Source organism: Pristis pectinata, chromosome 7 (assembly GCF_009764475.1).
Source record: "Pristis pectinata isolate sPriPec2 chromosome 7, sPriPec2.1.pri, whole genome shotgun sequence".
Lineage (NCBI taxonomy): Eukaryota > Metazoa > Chordata > Chondrichthyes > Rhinopristiformes > Pristidae > Pristis > Pristis pectinata.
In genome coordinates this window covers 102,000,573-102,018,692 of record NC_067411.1, presented here as the reverse complement: position 1 = coordinate 102,018,692, position 18,120 = coordinate 102,000,573, and the positions used below count along the sequence as shown (strand labels likewise).

Genomic DNA, 18,120 nt, shown 5'->3' with positions numbered 1-18,120 from the left:
CTGATGCTTTTGCTGTCTATCACCAGAGAAGTTATTACTTGCAAACTGTTTCATAACTTAGAAATAGATCACAGGCCATACCTTCTCTTCATGTATTCTACTTTCTTTATTCACCAGCTAAGTAACAATCATCTTAATGCTACATTAATTATAAAATAATAAGTCCTTCCCAATGATGGGAATCATAATGTCTATGAAGTTTTGTTTTTGGAAATGTTAGTGTTTTTAAACATTGAATTGATATGGCAATTGCCAGTCAGAGAATGCTGAAAGAGCCCAAATCCAAATCATGGAAGAGTTAAGCAGCCTGTTATCAGCAAGCACAGAAGCACTGCTCCGCCACACCAGGCCTAAATGCTGTGAGATAGATGATGAGCTGTGAAAGCTTCTTGCATTCATTTTACGTAAATAGGCCTCGGGGAGAGAAATTGCAGTAGTCAGGAAACAGATGGCAAATGCTTCTATGATGAACAAAAAAAAATACTAAGACTTCTACAACCCCTCGTATGCAAGGGAGGTGACTCTTACCTGCCTTCTGAAATGATATAGGAAGCCACTTGTATTTAGCAAACCATTGCAACAAAACTGGATTGGCTGAATGAGGTTGACCTAGGCATTGGTTTCAGACACAGCAAAGTGTAGTAGATCCTGCAGAGTTTTCCTAACAACATTGCAAGAACTGTCCTATAGATGGCCAAGCACTAACCAGATATTGTTGTCCTCATAGAGTCATCTTTGCAGCCAATGTCCCAGGTTCCTCCTCCACATTCGCCAGGGTTAGCAGCATTGTGGTAGACTGGCAGATGATAGTGGCTCCAGAAACTTCAATATTCAACTCCAAGAAGTGGCTCAGTACCACCAGCACCGTGACCATTGTGAACAACATAGCATCCAAACTGGCTCCATGGCTCTTGGTGAGAAAACCAATACAGCGGGTATATTTGTCCTCATCAGACTGATAGATATTTAGATAGAGTAGGTGTTGATACCATCGGTGATTGTCACATCAGATTGAGAGTTTAGAACAAAAAGGCAGTGTGGTGATGCTACAGGTGGTGCTGCTGCCTTGTGACTCCAGCAACTCAAACTCGATCCTAATCTGGGTTGCTGAAGCTCAGAGGCAGTTTGCACATTCCCCCTCGACTGCGTGGGCTTATCCCCGCTATTCCTGTTTCCTGCTGTGTCCCAAAGGTGTGCTGGTTGGTAACGTAATAGGCATGTCAGAGAGAATAGGCGGCAGGGAAGTAACTGGGGAATGGGATTGCTGTGAGAGCTGACATAGACAGGATGGATCGAATGGTCTCTTTTTATGGTGTTGAGGTAAAGGATCACGAACGGTGGAAAAGGGGCTGAATGACCCAGTCCAGCTTCTGCTCCTACATTGGACCGTGGTGGTATTGATAAGAGTGATCACTGTGAAGTTGTCGCACTGACGAAGTGTGGTCCTTGTGTACTGGTGCATTATCATTTGTGGCGAATGAGCTAGATTTGGGAAAGATGCAGCATTTCCAAACTGGGAATGGATGAGCCACTGTTAAGCCATCAGCAGCAACGAAGATGTGTTCCACCATGATGTCACTTCCCAGCTTGGCACGTCATTGTTCCATCGTTACCATCAAACCTGGGTACCAATCCTGGTTCTGTGAGGAGTGTAGCTGAGTATGTCAGACACACCACCAGCTTTAGCTAAAAATTTAGTGCCAGCTGAGTAAATCTATAACCCAGAATGACACGGAAACAGTGTTCTGTATGCCAAGCTAAGCGATTCCCACAACAACAAATCAGATCAAAGCTCTACAATCTTCTGCCATCCAGTTGTGAGGGGAGCTGGACGTGTTTGTGGAGGAAGAAGTACAGCATGTGGCCCCTGAAGTGTGCGCTGCCATTTGGAATCCTCTCACACCTGATCACACACAGTCCCCACTCCAGTGGGGTGCAGAAATCTGTTATCTGCCTTGAATACACTTAATGCCTGATTATCCACAGCCATCTGAGATACAGAATTCAAATGATTTGCTTTCTTTTGCATTAACAATTTTCTACACAAGTCAGTTCTAAGCAGCTGACCCCTTATCCTGAGACTATACTATTCTTCTCTAAGTGCCAGTGATAACTGTTCACCTTGCACTGTGCATGTTCCATAAGATGAATTAAAAAAATATCTGGTGGCTGGTAGTTCGAAGACTGCTTCCTTAGTTGCTTTCCAGAGTAAAGGCAAAGGTACTGTGCATGTATCTCTGGCCCCTGTATCACCACTCACCCGCACCCTCCACTTTATACTGGCTATCTTCCCTCTCCACTCTCAGCCCTGATGCATGGTTTCAAACTGAAACGTCGACAATTCCTTTCCCTCCATAGATGCTGCTCGACCCACTGAGTTCCCCCAGCAGATTGTTTGTGACTGCACATATATCCCGGCTTTTGTTCCTTATCCTGTATTCTCTATCTTAGAGCAGCTGAAGGTAAACCGATCATCACCCAGTTGAGCTCTCAGCCTTGCTTTTACTCCTTCCATTCCTACCTTCCTGTGCTTTCCATTTCATTCCACTGGGAATGAGAATGTTGGGTTCTCCATTTTCAGTGCAGCATATCAATTAGGAGGAAAAAAAGCTTCAACTTGATCAGCTCTGGGATCTGGCATATTCATTAAAGTTTGTAAAAACCCTGTGCACCTCAGTAACTTTATCCTGTAATTATTTAAACCATGATGTGAAGATTAGCCTAGACTTGGTTGTTTAATAGAGTAAGGATAAAGATGCCAGTCTTGGAGAGACAAGAGAGTCTGTATGGAATCTGATGGGAGAGAACAGTGGACCATGGAATAAAGGGAAGGTGAGGAAGGGAAACTGGAGGGAGGAATGTGTGGGTCATGTGCAGATTTGGGGGGGGGGGGGTGCGAAGAGAAGGGGTGATGGGGCCAGTGGGATAAGGGAAAACAAAGGGGGGACAGAGGGGAGTGGTTACCGGAAGTTAGAGAAATCAATGCTCATGCCATTAGGTTGGAGACTACCAAGGTGGAATATGAGGTGCTGTTCATCTAATCTGCATCTAGCCTCAACTTGCCCGTGGACAGACATGTCAGTGTGGCCATGGGCGCGGAATTAAAATGGCTGGCCACCGGGAGATCCTGGTTGATACAGCAAATACCAGTCTTAGTTTGGGAGGCCAAAATTAATTGGATTCCTGCTTTTGATTCCTATCCAGTATTTCCTACTTCATTAGTAGATGTTGGTTAAGATCAGGACAATACGTGGTGGCAATGTCTCCCATAGTTAAATATCCATTAATATTTGCATTTGAGACTTGGTCTGTTCTTTGGACGTGAACGTAAAAAAAAAATATGCAGTTGCTGGTAATCTGAAATAAAAACTGAAAATGCTGGAAACACTCAGCAGGTCAAGCAGCCTCTGTGGGAAGAGAAACAGTCAACATTTCTTTCTTGTCAGAACTAGGAAAGAAAGGAACACGGGTTGGTTTTACATTGCAGCAAAAGTGAGGGGAGGGATGGATAGAACACCTGTAATAGGATGGGGCCAGGGTTGTCATGGGGATTAGTTGTACAGGTCTTTCAGTCAATGGGTTAATAGGATAGTTAGAATGTGATAATACAAACAAAGAAGTGTAAAATGTTGTAAAATGCAGAGCTGCAAGAAGCACCTAGCAGGTCAATCTGTGCTAATGGAGGAAGAAAACCTGGGTCAATGTCACGGATGGATGATGTATGGTAGAAATGGCTCATTCTGATACAGGCAGAGAAGTCAAGTTACCTAACGTTGTAGTCTGGAAGGTTGCAACATGGCCAGATGGAAGATGAGGTACTGTTCCTCAAACATGTACTTATAGAAGTGTCAGAGACCACAGACATGTAGGTCAGAGTGAGAGCAGGATGGATAACTAAAGTGGCAGGAAGCACAAAGCAGTCTCCTATTCTTGTGTTTGGTTTATCCAATGTAGACAAGAGCACATTGCGAGACTGAAGTGAATTGTGACTGCATCTGGAAAGACCGTTTGGATTCCTGATGGTCGGAAGGGAAGAAATGTGTTGCATCTCCTGCAATTGCAAAAGAGAGAGCTGCCAGAAAAGGAGTAGCTGGTGGAGACAGAAGAGTTACAAAGGGAAGGAAATGGAAATATGTGTCTGGTGGTGGAATCGTGTTGAGCTAGCGGAAATTGCAAAGGATAATCCATTAAATGTGGAAAGCCACACTTGAGGAAGAAAGGTCACATCTCAGAGGTGCCTGTATGGAAAGTCTTGTCACTGGAGCAAATACGGCAGAGGTGGAGGAGACAGGAGAATGGAGGCAGGGTGGGAGGAAAGGTGGTCATGATAGCTTTGGAAATCTGGAGATCGATGTTTGAAGAGGGAGATAGGAAGATCTAGGAAGGGAAGAGTCAGAGGTGGACCATGTGAAGGAGAGGGCAGGGTGGAATTAGGCATGTAAGTGATGATGCTTCTGTACCAATGTAGGAACAGCACTAATGCAGCAGAAAGGAGTTGAAGGAGGGTGCTCAGTTAGGACAAAACGAAGACTGTTCCTTCAATCCCACAAGAAGATGGGAGTAGTTTGCCCCCCCGATGAGTTCCCAGAGCTACACCTTTGATTTTTAGAATGTGAGTGGGTTCAAGGAGAATCTGTTCAGTGTCAGATGAGTTCAGGCAAGCAAATTAGTCTGTTGTGGAGGGGAACTGGTTGGGCCTCTGTTCAAGGAAGAAGCAAAGGGGCCTTGGACCATTGTGATTTGGGATGGAGGTATAGTGGGAATGCATATCCATGGTAAAGATGAACAGGTTGGGACCAGGAAACTGCAAACTGTTGAGGTGGTGAAAAGTACCAGTGGCACCATGAATGTCGGTGGGAAGGGAATGGAGCAGGAGAGAAAGGATGGAGTCAAGGTAAGAAGAAATAAGTTCAGTGGGGCTAGAGCAGCAGAAAGAATGGGTCTGCCTGGCCAATCCTGCCTGTGTGGAGGAGGTAGTGGGCTGTGTGGGGCTGGAAGACTAGGAGTTGGAAGCTGTGGAGGGAAGATCTCCTGAGGCAGACTCGGAAACAATGGTTTGATGTTTGGTGGAGGGTTACAGTGATGTGTCTAAGAGCTCACCCTGACCTTTCACTTGCCAGCCACCTATCCATTCCACTCCCTCCCTGACCTATCTATCTGTGGACCTGTGCACTTCTATAATGAAAGCTTGAGGAACATCTATCTGAGCGTTAATACATCCTTTGGACTCTATAGAATTCAACAAGTTTAGGTAACTCACTTTCTCTGTATCAATCTGTACCACCTCTGCTGTAAATTATCTATTTATGATATTGGCTCAGGTCTTCTCTCTCCATTTGCACAGCCTGACCTGGGATTGTCCCACACTCCCGCATTGTGCAACATATTATACTCTGTTTACGTTATCACTTTCTAAATGTCTCCATTCACCCATTAATAGGAAGACCTCTGCAACTTATCCCCATGGCAACCCTGGCCTCACCTTGTTAGAGATGCTCCCTTTGTCCCATTCATCCATCCCTTCATCTTCTCTGCAACTTAACCAGCTTGTTTTTCTCTCTTTCTGAGTTCTGACGCAGGGCCTTTGATCTGAAACATTAACTCTGTCTCCGTTTCCACAGGGTGACGCCTGACCTGCTGAATTTTTTTTAGGATTTTCTGTTTTTATTCCTTAGGCATGATTCTGGAGAAGGAAAGAGAAAAGGCATGTTTGCTGCCTCTGAAGCTGCTACATACAACATTATCTTTGCATCCGTAACTTGAATGCATAAAAATGGGAAGGGATTCAATTTACCTTTTCTCCTTTTTCCTCTGCTTCCTCAGCAGCACATATTTGAAATTGAAACTGAAATTGGTTTATTATTGTCACATGTACTGAGGTGTAGCGAAAAACTTGCATCTGTTCATTCAGATTAATTCATTACACAGCGCATTGAGGTAGTACAAGGGAAAACAATAACAGGATGCAGAATAAAGTGTCACAGCTACAGAGAAAGTGCAGTGCAGGCAGACAATAAGGTACAAGGTTCATAACGAGATAGATTGTGAGGTCAAGAGTCCATCCTATTGTACTATCATTATTTTATCTGTTGGATTTTTAGTTTCATTGCTGTATTATTTAAACATTGAAATAATTGAGTATTTTGTTACTTCCGAATCACTCTGTTTCAATATAATGATTCAGTTCCAGTCATTATAAAGTATATCACAGTATCTCCTTGTGTACTTCATTTTACGTTCCTGTGTTACACTTCATTTTTCTCATTGCTTGCCCAGTTAAATAATATATTGAAATCATATATATTTTCATCCATTCACTTCATTGCTTCTTGTGTTTTGAATCATTACAAGTTTAAGTCTGATTTTGATATCCAGAATTGTTGCTAAAAAGTTTGGACTGTTGGTACATTGACCTGCACGATTCTATTCATCATCAATCATGCCCCACCTGCCCCACTCAACTCATTTCTTCCTCCTCTGACTTTTCCTGATTCTTCTAAACTAAATCATTGGGTTAAAATTCTAACTAGATGGCTGTTAAATTATACATCTGTCAAAACATAATGAAAGTCCAAAATATTGTTTTAACTCAAAAACAGTAACTTTAAAAAGTTGATGTTTTTCAGGAAGCATCTTTGCCTTCAACTCCAGTTCTGTACAGATCTGGATAACATACCAACCACAGATCCCTAAAAAGGCTCTTTCCCCTCCACCTGTCTGACCCATCCCCAGTGATTGCATTGTGCAACTAACAATGTTATTTTGTGGCAATTGTTGGAATGTAGTATCTGGAAAAATGGGTAGATGTGCACATTTAATACATGATTTATTTAGCTATGATTGTCAGCTAAACCAGCCATTTGCTATTAGAGAAGATTGGCCTGTCTTTCAAATAAGCAGTTAGATTTTTAAATATTGTTATGGTTTTATGATTTTGGTATGCTTATGTAAACACTTGCTACACATAAAGATATATTTAGATTTGTTTTTGTCATGAGTTTAATTGATTCAGAGCATGTGTTATTTTATTCTTTACACTTAGGAAGTATGCCAGTTCCTTGTTACAGGATGTAATGACACAGGAGTTGCCTTTCTTTACAGAGTGCAGCGGCAGCTCCCAGTCCAGTACTAGGAAACATTCCTCCGGGAGACGGAATGCCAGTAGGCCCGGTACCACCGGGATTCTTTCAGGTAATCAGAGACATAAGCAGTAGGAGAAGGCTTTTAAAAATGACTTGATGGTTTCCAAATAAGAATAAGGGACATGCTGAATCCCTCTAAGTTACCACCGAAGATTATAATCCACTTGAAGCAGACGGTGGACTCGAACTCAGGATTAAATGCATGAATCTGTGTGGATTTATAGAACATTTAAATTAAAGCACAACCACATTAAATTATACTTCTGATATTGCTGATAATTACACATATGTATTATTTTTCCATTTAAAGGACTGGATGCCCTAATTTGAAGGGAAAGAATTGATAGACATTAAATTGGTAAATTGGTTTATTATTGTCACATGTACCGAGGTACAGTGAAAAACTTGTCTTGCACACCGTTCATACAGATCATTTGATTACAACAGTGCATTGAGGTAGTACAAGGTAAAACAATACAGAATGCAGAATAAAGTGTTACAGTTACAGAGAAAGTGCAGTGCAGGTAGACAATAAGGTGCAAGGTCATAAGGTAGATTGTGAGGTCAAGAGTTCATCTTATTGTACTAGAGAACCGTTTAGTAGTCTTATAACAGCGGTATAGAAGTTGTCCTTGAACCTAGTGGTACGTGCCTTCAGGCTTTTGTATCTTCCGCCTGATGGGAGGGGGGAGAAGAGAGAATGTCCGGGGTGGGTGGGGTCTTTGATTACGCTGGCTGCTTTACTGAGGCAGCGAGAAGTGTAGACAGAGTCCATGGAGGGGAGGCTGGTTTCCATGATGTGCTGAGCTGTATCCACAATTCCACTGCAGTAAATAAAAAAATAATTTTCCAAGCTTTGTAACGCTTATGCGCACATTGATTAGAGTGCATCTAGATGGTACTGCAAATTTTAACTGAACATGGCTTCATGTATTGGCTAAACACTGGCATGTGCCATTCTATGAGAGAAATTTGTGTTAAAACTCATGCACACACAACAGCCGACAAATTTAATGGATCCAAATGACTTTATGAGATGAATGTAAGGAAGAGATGCATATGATTGTTGTCAGACTAGTGGATTGGGGCAGGAGTGAGCCTGTCCCAACGATCAGGATCTGACAAAGATTGGCACCTGGAATCGGCCCATCTTTAGAGAAAAACAGTGTCAGGGGTGGGGAGGGGGAAATTGTCGAGGGCGGCAATTGGGAAGGTAGAAGGGGATTGGGGTTCGTGCAGAGAAATGGTGCTGAAGTGAAAGATATAGCAGGCGTAAGGGGCTGACTTTTTTTTCTGCATGTATTTCATTTGTTCTTTTGATCAAATTTCTGGGCGGATATGTTCATAGGATATTTAAAGCCCATTAAGCTTTCTTCTTTACAAAAAAATCGAGATATCCTTTATAATTCCCGTCTCTGAGCCACGTTAACCACAAATGTTTCCAGGTTGCCTTATTGCTGACTTAGCTTAGCTATTCAGGCTAACACTGCAGATGTTATGGAAGTCCTATTGGATTAATAAGAAAACTCAACCGTGGTTCCTATTCCTTATCAGTAAATAATGATCCATATTGACTGTGCGACCCAAAACATTGACTGCTTGCTTTTCTCCACGGATGCTGCCTGGCCTGCTGAGTTCCTCCAGCATCAGAATGTTATTCATCTAGATTCTAGCATCTGCAGTCCTTGGTTTCTCTAGTTAAACTGATTGATTAAGAAGAATGATAGACTGGTATAGCCCAGGAGGAGACCATTCCGTTTATTGAGTCCATCCCTGCTATTTGTTGACCAGTCCCGTCAGTCCCATTCCCCTACTACTTTCCCTATAAACCTACAAATTACTTCCCTCAATCACCTATTTAATTCACATTTGAAATTTTAATTGACTGTTTTCACCACTCTAACAGGTTGTGAGTTCCAGATCATAACTACTCTGCATAACAAGGGAGTTTTTCCTCTCATCACCACTGAAGCTGTGTCCTTGGTTCATCCACTCAAGCGCAGCTCTCAATTTAATCTATCTAAACCTGCCACAGTCTTCTCGGCTTCCTGTTAAATCTCCTCTCAAACTCTCTTTCTTCTGAAGGGAATAAGCCCAGTTTAAAACAGACTTTGCTTCCAGGCCCAGCAATAGGTGTTGCTTAGTTGGATCTTTCTGGACTCAGACCAACTGCTACACTTCAATACTGCTCGTTTTGTTCAAAGTCGCTCAGCAGCAGACTTGGATATTTACAGTTTTTAATCAATTTTTGTACTCCAAAAAAAGGTTAGAAAAGTTGTCAGGTATATCCTTATAGCTGAGATCCCTTACCCCTGGAACTCCAGTTGTGATCTAACCAGTGTTTTATCACAGTAATCACGACCTCCCTATTGTGCGCACAGTCCAAGATCCATATGCTTTACTAATGACTCCTTCGCCATGTCCTGTTACTTGCAAAGATTAATGCACTTGTATCTGGAACACCCTATGCATTGTTGTTCTTTCTGCTAAATGTATCACTTCGCACTTCTCTGCTCATTCTGCAGGCTTATCTGTGGCTTCTTGGTCTACGTGGTAAACAGTGAGGAGGACAGCAACAGACTAAGTCTGGTATCAGGAAGGGAACTGTCGAGCTACTAAGGGCAGTCTCTGGACCAAAAGTAGAAAGGGAAACAGAAGAATACATGTGCAGGGAAAATATGGAGACGTGCAAGAAGTGTAGAGCAAGGAACTTCAATTGCTGCAATAATATTAAAGGGCAAAGAACTGAACAAATTTCTGAAATGTGTTAAGGAAACTTCATTGATCAGTACATTTCAATCCAGGCAGGAAGGAGGCACTGCTGAATCTACTTCGGTATGAGTGGGTCAAGTAGGCTACTTGAACAGTGATCATCATATCTTAAAGTTTAAATTATCAATGGGGAAAGTGAGGAGAAATCTGTAGAGTAAATTGGGGTCGGTGTACAAAGTAGGATGGGATGGTATCAGGCCAAGATTAAGAGGTATCCATTATTGGCAGCCAACTTTTGCATTTCCTCACTCGCTCCTGGAAGTCTGATTCTAAGACTTGTTGTTGTGTATGCCATGACTTCTGGCTCCCTACCATTCACCCTGTAGAATCTTTTGAATCCTCTCCATGATGTTTGTTACTCTAGCGTAATGAAGGCAATCTACCATGCATGACTCAACTTGATGATTACAAAAATGCCTATCTGCCATTCCCCCCCCCCACCATCTAGACCCCCAAAATGAAGCATTCCCCAGGCTGCTGCATTTCTATCACACTGTTACTCCGTGTGCAGATCTTTATTCCTTGATGGCAAATTATGGACTGCAGTTCTTCTAGGTATTATCACCCCTACCAGTCTCCAATGCCAAATGCTTGATCCAGCTGAGCAGCACTTTGAGAGGCACTTCTGGCCTTTATTCATTCATTCAGATGTCCACCTATTTATTATCCATTCTTAGCCTGATGAGATTCAGTGTCCCTCATCCTACATGAGTAAGCCCCACTTAAGGATGAAAGGATAGAACAGCAGCCATCACCCTGAAGCCGTATCTTGTGAGCTATCAGTGCTTTCAAGGGAGGGAAGAAAGTTGTCAAAAATATAACTGCATTTTATCTTTCCTGTGACACATAGAGTTAGGCTATCCCATTGAGCACTCAGCAATATAAAGGATAGCCTATCAATTGAGAAGGCTCATCTTCATTTGCTCTAGAAATGGTGGGATTCGGGCAGAAATGTGTGCCCTGGGACAAACGAAAGCTGGCCTCTGAGCCTGGAGGAAGAAATGTCTAAGAACGTTGGTGATAGGTGGTGTTGGGGCTGATGAATTCTCTTGCCTTTCCATTTACTATTTCCTTACTGAGCATCTCTCGAAAACAACTCTTTTTTTTGGTTCAGCAAAAAACACCTGAATCCATGCCAATCATTCTGCAGCAATTGAATTAGGTGTTGGAATAAAATGGCAACTTGAAGTATTATACATTATTGTTATTACTAATGGAAAAGGAAAGAAGGAAAGCTGTAGTGTATAACCAATCTCATTCACGCTCAATGAATTATTTAAAAACAGAATATTCAAAATTTGACAGAAGACCTTTGTTTATTTAAAACACTTATATAGGTTGCATTTGTTGCAGGTCAAGATGACCTGCACTGAATAAGATTCCCTCGGGGTTTGTACTAAGAGCTTCCCGAATCAGCCCTGCACAAGGACATGCTGAATTACCTACCTACACATGCACATACTCCAGAGAAAATCAGCAGGGGGTTCTCAGTACACAGAGCCTGATGCAGAAGGTCTTGTTTCACAGATTTAGACACCTCCAAAGGGAATAACCAGAAGATTTTGCTGTGATATGGAGCTGTAATAGATAGATTTATACTTGTCCAGTTGTTTCCATTTTGTTGATTTGTATGATGTGATAAATTAGGTACAATGTGTACATGTAACTTTTTGATTTCTTCAACATTCCCTTCTTGGCCCTTGTATGATTTTGAAATTCTCAAATGGCAAATAAATATATTATTAAAGGCAATATTACTTTTACTGGTTCACAAATTGTGTTTTAATCTGTGAATTTGGATGTTACTAAAATAGTAAGGCTACTTAATAATGGAAAAGAACTGACCTCATTGATAATTCCTAATTGTAAAAAAAAATCCTCTTGCAAAATAGGTTAATATTTACATTCACTTGTTAACAGTAACATAAGAATATTTTTGTATCTGGCTGCAAGCTAAGTTAGTGGAGCATTGTTGCCTCCTAGTGGAAAGTGATCTTTCATTTAGTTTACATGTAGCTTGTGAACTTGTGGCGTTCAGATCAATGTAGACATTTTTTTCCATCAGAAAATATCTTCAAATCACACATTTCCTTCCTTGGCGTTGTTCAGGTAACCAAAAGCTCAGTACATTATGCGAGTTAGACAAAGTTAACAGCATAGGTGACTCCATGACTGTAAGCAAGGTGATGGTGGGAGCAGAGTATTGGCGGGTGCCTTGTCGCATGTATTTGTTTCACGCACAGTACGTGCCAGGTATTTGGACATACAGTACTTGTGTAAATATTTCTGTTTTGTTTGTTGTCTATTCTTTAATTTTTTTTACAAGTACATTTAGTAAATTAGTTAGCTCAGTAAGGCTTCAGAAGCTAAGCACAATTTTCCAGCTAAAAGGATAGGCAAGAGAACTTTCTACCATTATCAGGTTTGCACTGAACTTAGCAATGAGCTATTGGATGAAAGTAGCAGTAGTAAGGAATTGGGTGAGAGTAACCTTGACAGTAGTTTAAGTCCTCCCTGTTGATACAGGATGCATCTGGAATTTTTCATTAAAGTTAACAGTAGGCAATAAACTAATGTTTGTTTTTCCGATGCTGCATATTGGAATATAAAGATGTTATTCTATGAGTATTGCACTGAAAGCTTGCATGACATACCTAGTTTAATGAATACTTAATCAGTATTTTGACATATCCCTATTTGAATCCCATGTAATTTTACCACATACAGTGAAAGAACAATCTTTTTTTAATGTTACATGAGGGGTATTGTTGTGGTATCTGGAAAATGTATGCCACAGTAATGATTAAAAATCCTGATGATAAACACTGAAAGTGAGCTGAAACTAATAAGCATGGGCACTCGTGTAGTAAATGATTGACAGCATCAGATGCAAGCAAGTGGGCACCATTGATTTTCAGGCTTGTGTGTGAGCAAGAAATTGGTGGTTGCCAGCTGAATACAGAGAAAATGGGCATTTTTGAAAGGAACTGCAAAGGAGCATTGGTAGTCATCCTGAGGAGAATAAGTTGTATGATTGCTGGCAATTGAGGACTAAGGAATACTCACAACCCTCCTTTGAACTAATGCTCGCATGTAATGACTGTTTAGCTGGCCAAACCTCATTATATAAGGAGTTTATTGTACTTCAAATGTATAAAACAGCAAAATGATTAATATATGAAATGTCATTATGATCCAAGGCAATTTACCATTTAATGCAGATTATTTAAATGTACAGAACTATGTTCAGAATTTTACCACTAGCATAATTCTCCCATTTAGACTTATTTTGTTCCCATCATCTGTTTCTCCTGTCATATCTAAGGGAAAGGTGTGATAGCATATCAATATCACATTTCGTATTTCATACACAGAATATGGGGAATCATTATATTCTATCAAAGTGATTTGCTTCTGAATAATCCTACATGGTTACATCATTGCAATTTCCAGTGCAACAGGTTCCACTTCTCACATCACAAAGTCAAGTCACTTGGTTCAGCAGCATTAACAAAACACATGAAATTAACAGATAATTTAATTACATTGAAAATATTTTTAGAGCAGCACATTTTCAATTTCAGATGACTATTTGTTCAAAATAGTTTCCTAAGTTGAGATGTGTTGTCGAGTAAATTAGTGGGCTTTAAAAGATTTGTCACTTCTATAAGATAGGATCAAGGTTTGATGGTGAAAAACATGTTGACCATTAACGGGTGCTGTACTTCGAGGTGGATATTTTACCTTTCCCAAAAGTAGCGATGAGAAAAGTACAAGCTTTCTGTTTATTGTTTTACAAGTGTGATGGTCTCTACATTTGTGAGTTCTTCCAATAACTGATGGAAAAGGTATTTTTGGACAATATTCATTGAATAATTTGACAGCTACACCATCAGGCATCAATGAGTAGTAAATTTCTCATGAAATAAGTATATGTAAGCTATTACTAATATCATTTTGGCAGTTAATCTAACTTCACAAGTAATTTTGTTTCACATTGAAGCATATTTTAATGTTTTCAGTAGATTATGCTTCATAAAACATTTCAAAAGAATTTATGCTTTGTTATTAGCAAGTTTAAAAAAAAACAGATGAATATGTCAACAAATTGATATTCGTCATGTCACATTGCTGGGTAAAATTTATTATCTCCACAACAATTGCAGGCATGTTTTAATCTTTGAAGTTTTTAGAATTATGATGTATGGGCTGAGCTCAATAAAATATTTCTGCCAGTTTAGAAAAGTAGGTATACATAGTTTCGGAGCAATTGATTGTTTGTTTGTTTTAATGTCACTGAACTGTTCAGAATCATAACATATTAACAAACCATGACTAACTTGCAGTTTGAGAAACTTGATGTAAGTGGTTAGTAACCTTGTTAATAGTTGTGCTGCTGGCTAATGAATGTTTGCAATTATCTCCAGGGACCACCAGGTTCACAGCCCTCTCCACATGCACAGCCTCCACCGCATAATCCCAGCAATCCCATGATGGGACCTCACAGCCAGGTAGGAAGGCACAAGTCTGTGTAAGCACTGACTCTGAACGAAGAGCTTTATACCTGCTCTAATGATATTTTATTCATCTGTTCCAGTAGAGCTGTGATTTGGTTCTTTTGGTGTTTTGTGTTTGCTTGCAGAATTGCTGTATGTTTGTTATTTTGCATGTTTGTCGTTGTTTGGGAAGAAATATTTTTCCACTGGCCCAAACCTTTGCTTTTTCTGCATAACATTGTTTATTCTATTCCAGGTTATTTCAGCAGCAGTATTTTAATTTTACCCAGATAGATCAACAGAAATAAATTGATAATAGGTGTTAATTGAATAAAGTATAACTGTTCTAAAAATTAATTTATAAACATCAAATAATGTTCTGAATATTAAAATAATCTGTCTGAAACTAATATCAGTGAATTATAATTTATAATTAGAACAAGCAAAACTTAAACACAACCAACAGGATGGTATGTCACAGCAACCAACACCAGACAGAGTCATAGAGCAATACAGCATGGGTACAGGCCCTTCGGCCCAACCAGTCCATGCTGACCACAGTGCCCACCCAGCTGGTTCCAATTTCCTGCGTTCGGCCCATATCCCTCCAGGCCCCACCCCTCCATGTACCTATCCAAGTGCTTCTGAAATGACCCTGTTGTACCTGCCTCACCCATTTCCTCTGGCAGCTTGTTCCACACAATCACCACCCTCTGCGTGAAAAAGTTGCCCCTCAGGTCCCTTTTGAATCTTTCCCCTCTCACCCTAAGTCTGTGCCTCCTAGCTTTGGACTCCCCTACCCTGGAGAAAAGACTGTTACCATCCACCTTATGTATGCCTGTCATAATTTTAAACACTTGTATAAGGTCACCTGGTAATATGAATGTTCTCCAAAACATCTCCCCTTGCTTCCCTTATCTCTTGAGCAACCATGATTTTCTCTTCAGTAAGCACTGAGTAGAAATATTTGTTAAAAGTTCCACCCATCTCCTGGGCTCGAGACATAGGCAGCCTCCTGATCTCTAAGGGGACCTACTGTCTCCCTAGCCACCCTTTTACTCTTGAGATTTTCCCTAACCTTACCTACCAGATCCATCTCATACTCTCTCTTTGCCCTCCTGATTTCTCTCAAGTGTATTCTTAAACTTTTTATAATCATCAAGGGGTTCACTCATGCCCGACCTCCTAAACCCAGTGTGTGCTTCCTTTTTTTCTTTGACCAGAGCCTCAATATCTCTCATCAGAGCATTCCCTAAACTTGCCAGGTTTACCCTTCATTCTAACAGGAACATGCTGCTCCTGGACTCTTGATATCACCCTCTTAAAAGCTTCCCATTCATTCCTTTCCCTTCAAACAGGCTCACCCAATCGACCTGCTAGATCCTGCCTAATTCTCTCAAGATTAGCCCTGCTCCAGTGTAGCATCCTAACCTGTGGACCTGTCCTATCCTTTTCCATCACTGTCTTGAAACTCATAGAATTATGGTCACTAGAGCCAATGTGCTCCCTGACTGCCACCTCAGTTACCTGCCCTGCCTCGTTCCCCAAGAGGAGATCCAGTATTGGTCCCTCCATACATTGACTCAGGAAACTTTCCTGGACACATTTCACAAATTCCACCTTGTTCAGGTCCTTAACACTCTTGTGTGGCCCAGTCAATACTGGGGAAATTAAAATCTCCCATTAATATAACCCTGTTATTACAATTATGAGCATTTCTCTACACACCTGCTCCTCAAGTTCCCGTTGACTATTGGGGGGATGTAATTGTGTGCAAAAGAATATTCACATCACAATTGATTGGAAGTCACATTATGTCTGCCAGCTTGCTTTTCTGTAGTACAATGAAGATGAAACTTTTGTCACCTCTGAACTATTTTTGAAAAGTCCCAAAATGTTAACAGTATGCTGGCTATTTACTATAATACTTTCCTGCCTCAATTACCTTACTGCTGCTTATACCCAGCTTAAGAATGATTTCTTAGAAAACAGTTGTCAACTGTTGGTTTAGAATGAACTCGATAGACTAGTTGATAACAGAAACTAAACTTGAATGGCCTCAGAATCCTGATGGCAAATGGAAACAGACAGAAGTTGCTTTGTGTGGAGTATGCTATGCTGAAATGCATCAAGTTAAGCTTTTAAAAGTTCATCTTTTAACTAAGTTTTAAAATGTAGATTGTGTTGTTTATGAATATCAGTACAGTCTGATATACTTCAGAAATATTGTCCTCTGAAATACCATTCAAACTGTTATTAGAATGTTGAATGAATGTTCAATGGGAAACGTAATTTTCATTGGATGCAAAACACAAAAATTAGTTCAAGAATGGTATTTAAATTCAATATTCGATTATCCACTTTTTTTTGGATTCAGAGGTCAATCTCTAAAGGTATATTGTCAACGTCTGCACATTGTCAGATACAGAAACCTTAATGCTCCAGGCGGCAATGTTTTTAAAATACTGAAAATGTAAAAACTATGCACAAAAAGTGTATGTATTTTCTGCATTTTGGTTATTTGCCAATTAGTTACATTCACGTGGAGAAGTAAGCTGCCAAAGTTGGTTATTTTAACGTCCAAATGGTTCTATGGAAAATTAATTCATTTATACCAGGTGACGCTTAACTGCAATTGTTAAGGAATGAACATTGGAAATGTATTAATAAATCTTTGTGGTTCTCTGTGATTCATTGTAATACAATGATCTGCTTCAGTACATGTGACAAAGTGTCAAGAGTTGGCATATTCTAAATATTTAAAATTTGAAACTTATTTGTGAAGCCTTTGTTTGATGTTCATTTCTATGTCCAGAATTTGACCCAGCTGAGATAGGAATTTTGGTATGAACTAGCACTCTAACTCTCAGCAAGTTCATCGATATGTCTTTTGATTGAATTTTTACAATAATTGAGAGAAGCTCATTTTTTAAAAAGGCAGAACTGTGTACCTGGGCTAAGAATATGGAACGTTGACACTGTATTAGACAGTTACCACAATGAATGTCGTATAACTTTACGCCACGTTGTCTAGAAAAATATACTCTCACCGGGGAGTCTGCAATATTTACATGGCACTTGATTTGTTGTTACTACTGTTCGTAACAGATTGAAGCGATAATCATAGGCATACCAACTGAATAACCTATTTTGTTTTGATTTTTTTATTGTAAAGTTTAAACATGCAGATAACTCCTGTGTTTTGTTAACGTATAATTTGCACGGATTTATTCACTGTTTGATTAAGTTCCATGCTGATAAATTTGACAGTATTTTAACACAATGAATTACCATGTTGACTTATCGATTTAACAATAAAGAGACTTGCTTAATCCCATTCTGAGTACAAGATTGTGATACTGTAATTGGTGATGTGTAGATTCCCTGGCTCAGTGTGTGATGCCTGTTTAGATTTTTGATGATGTTCCTGACTTTATGGTATGGACCAGCAACCTCTGAAAGAATACAAAGTGTTAGATGTCCATGGGCCTGGGGAAACTGCCAGGAGGGAGGACATTGGGTGAAATTGTAAAAATAAGTATGGTACATGAGTTTAATTCTTTTCACTGACCAGTTTTTCCTCCACTTATTTTTGCATGCAGCCTTTCATGTCACCTCGTTATCCAGGAGGACCCAGACCACCTCTCAGAATACCTAACCAGGTAAAATATTATTTGATTCACACAACCACAGTAAACATCAGTCACGTT

The 18,120-nt window shown here is 40.2% G+C and overlaps 1 protein-coding gene across 2 annotated transcripts in view; it reads left to right on the top strand.

Annotated features, from left to right (window-relative positions):
* Nucleotides 1–18,120, top strand: part of LOC127572339 (single-stranded DNA-binding protein 2) — a 299,567-nt gene that overhangs the window by 213,090 nt on the left and 68,357 nt on the right. Inside the window, exons 5-7 of one of the 2 annotated variants that reach the window (XM_052019480.1) lie at nucleotides 7,102–7,191; nucleotides 14,342–14,425; nucleotides 18,013–18,072. In XM_052019480.1, the coding sequence (XP_051875440.1) occupies nucleotides 7,102–7,191; nucleotides 14,342–14,425; nucleotides 18,013–18,072 (234 nt within the window). The remainder of the gene's footprint in view (nucleotides 1–7,101; nucleotides 7,192–14,341; nucleotides 14,426–18,012; nucleotides 18,073–18,120) is intronic. The other variant, XM_052019481.1, reaches the window with a different exon arrangement.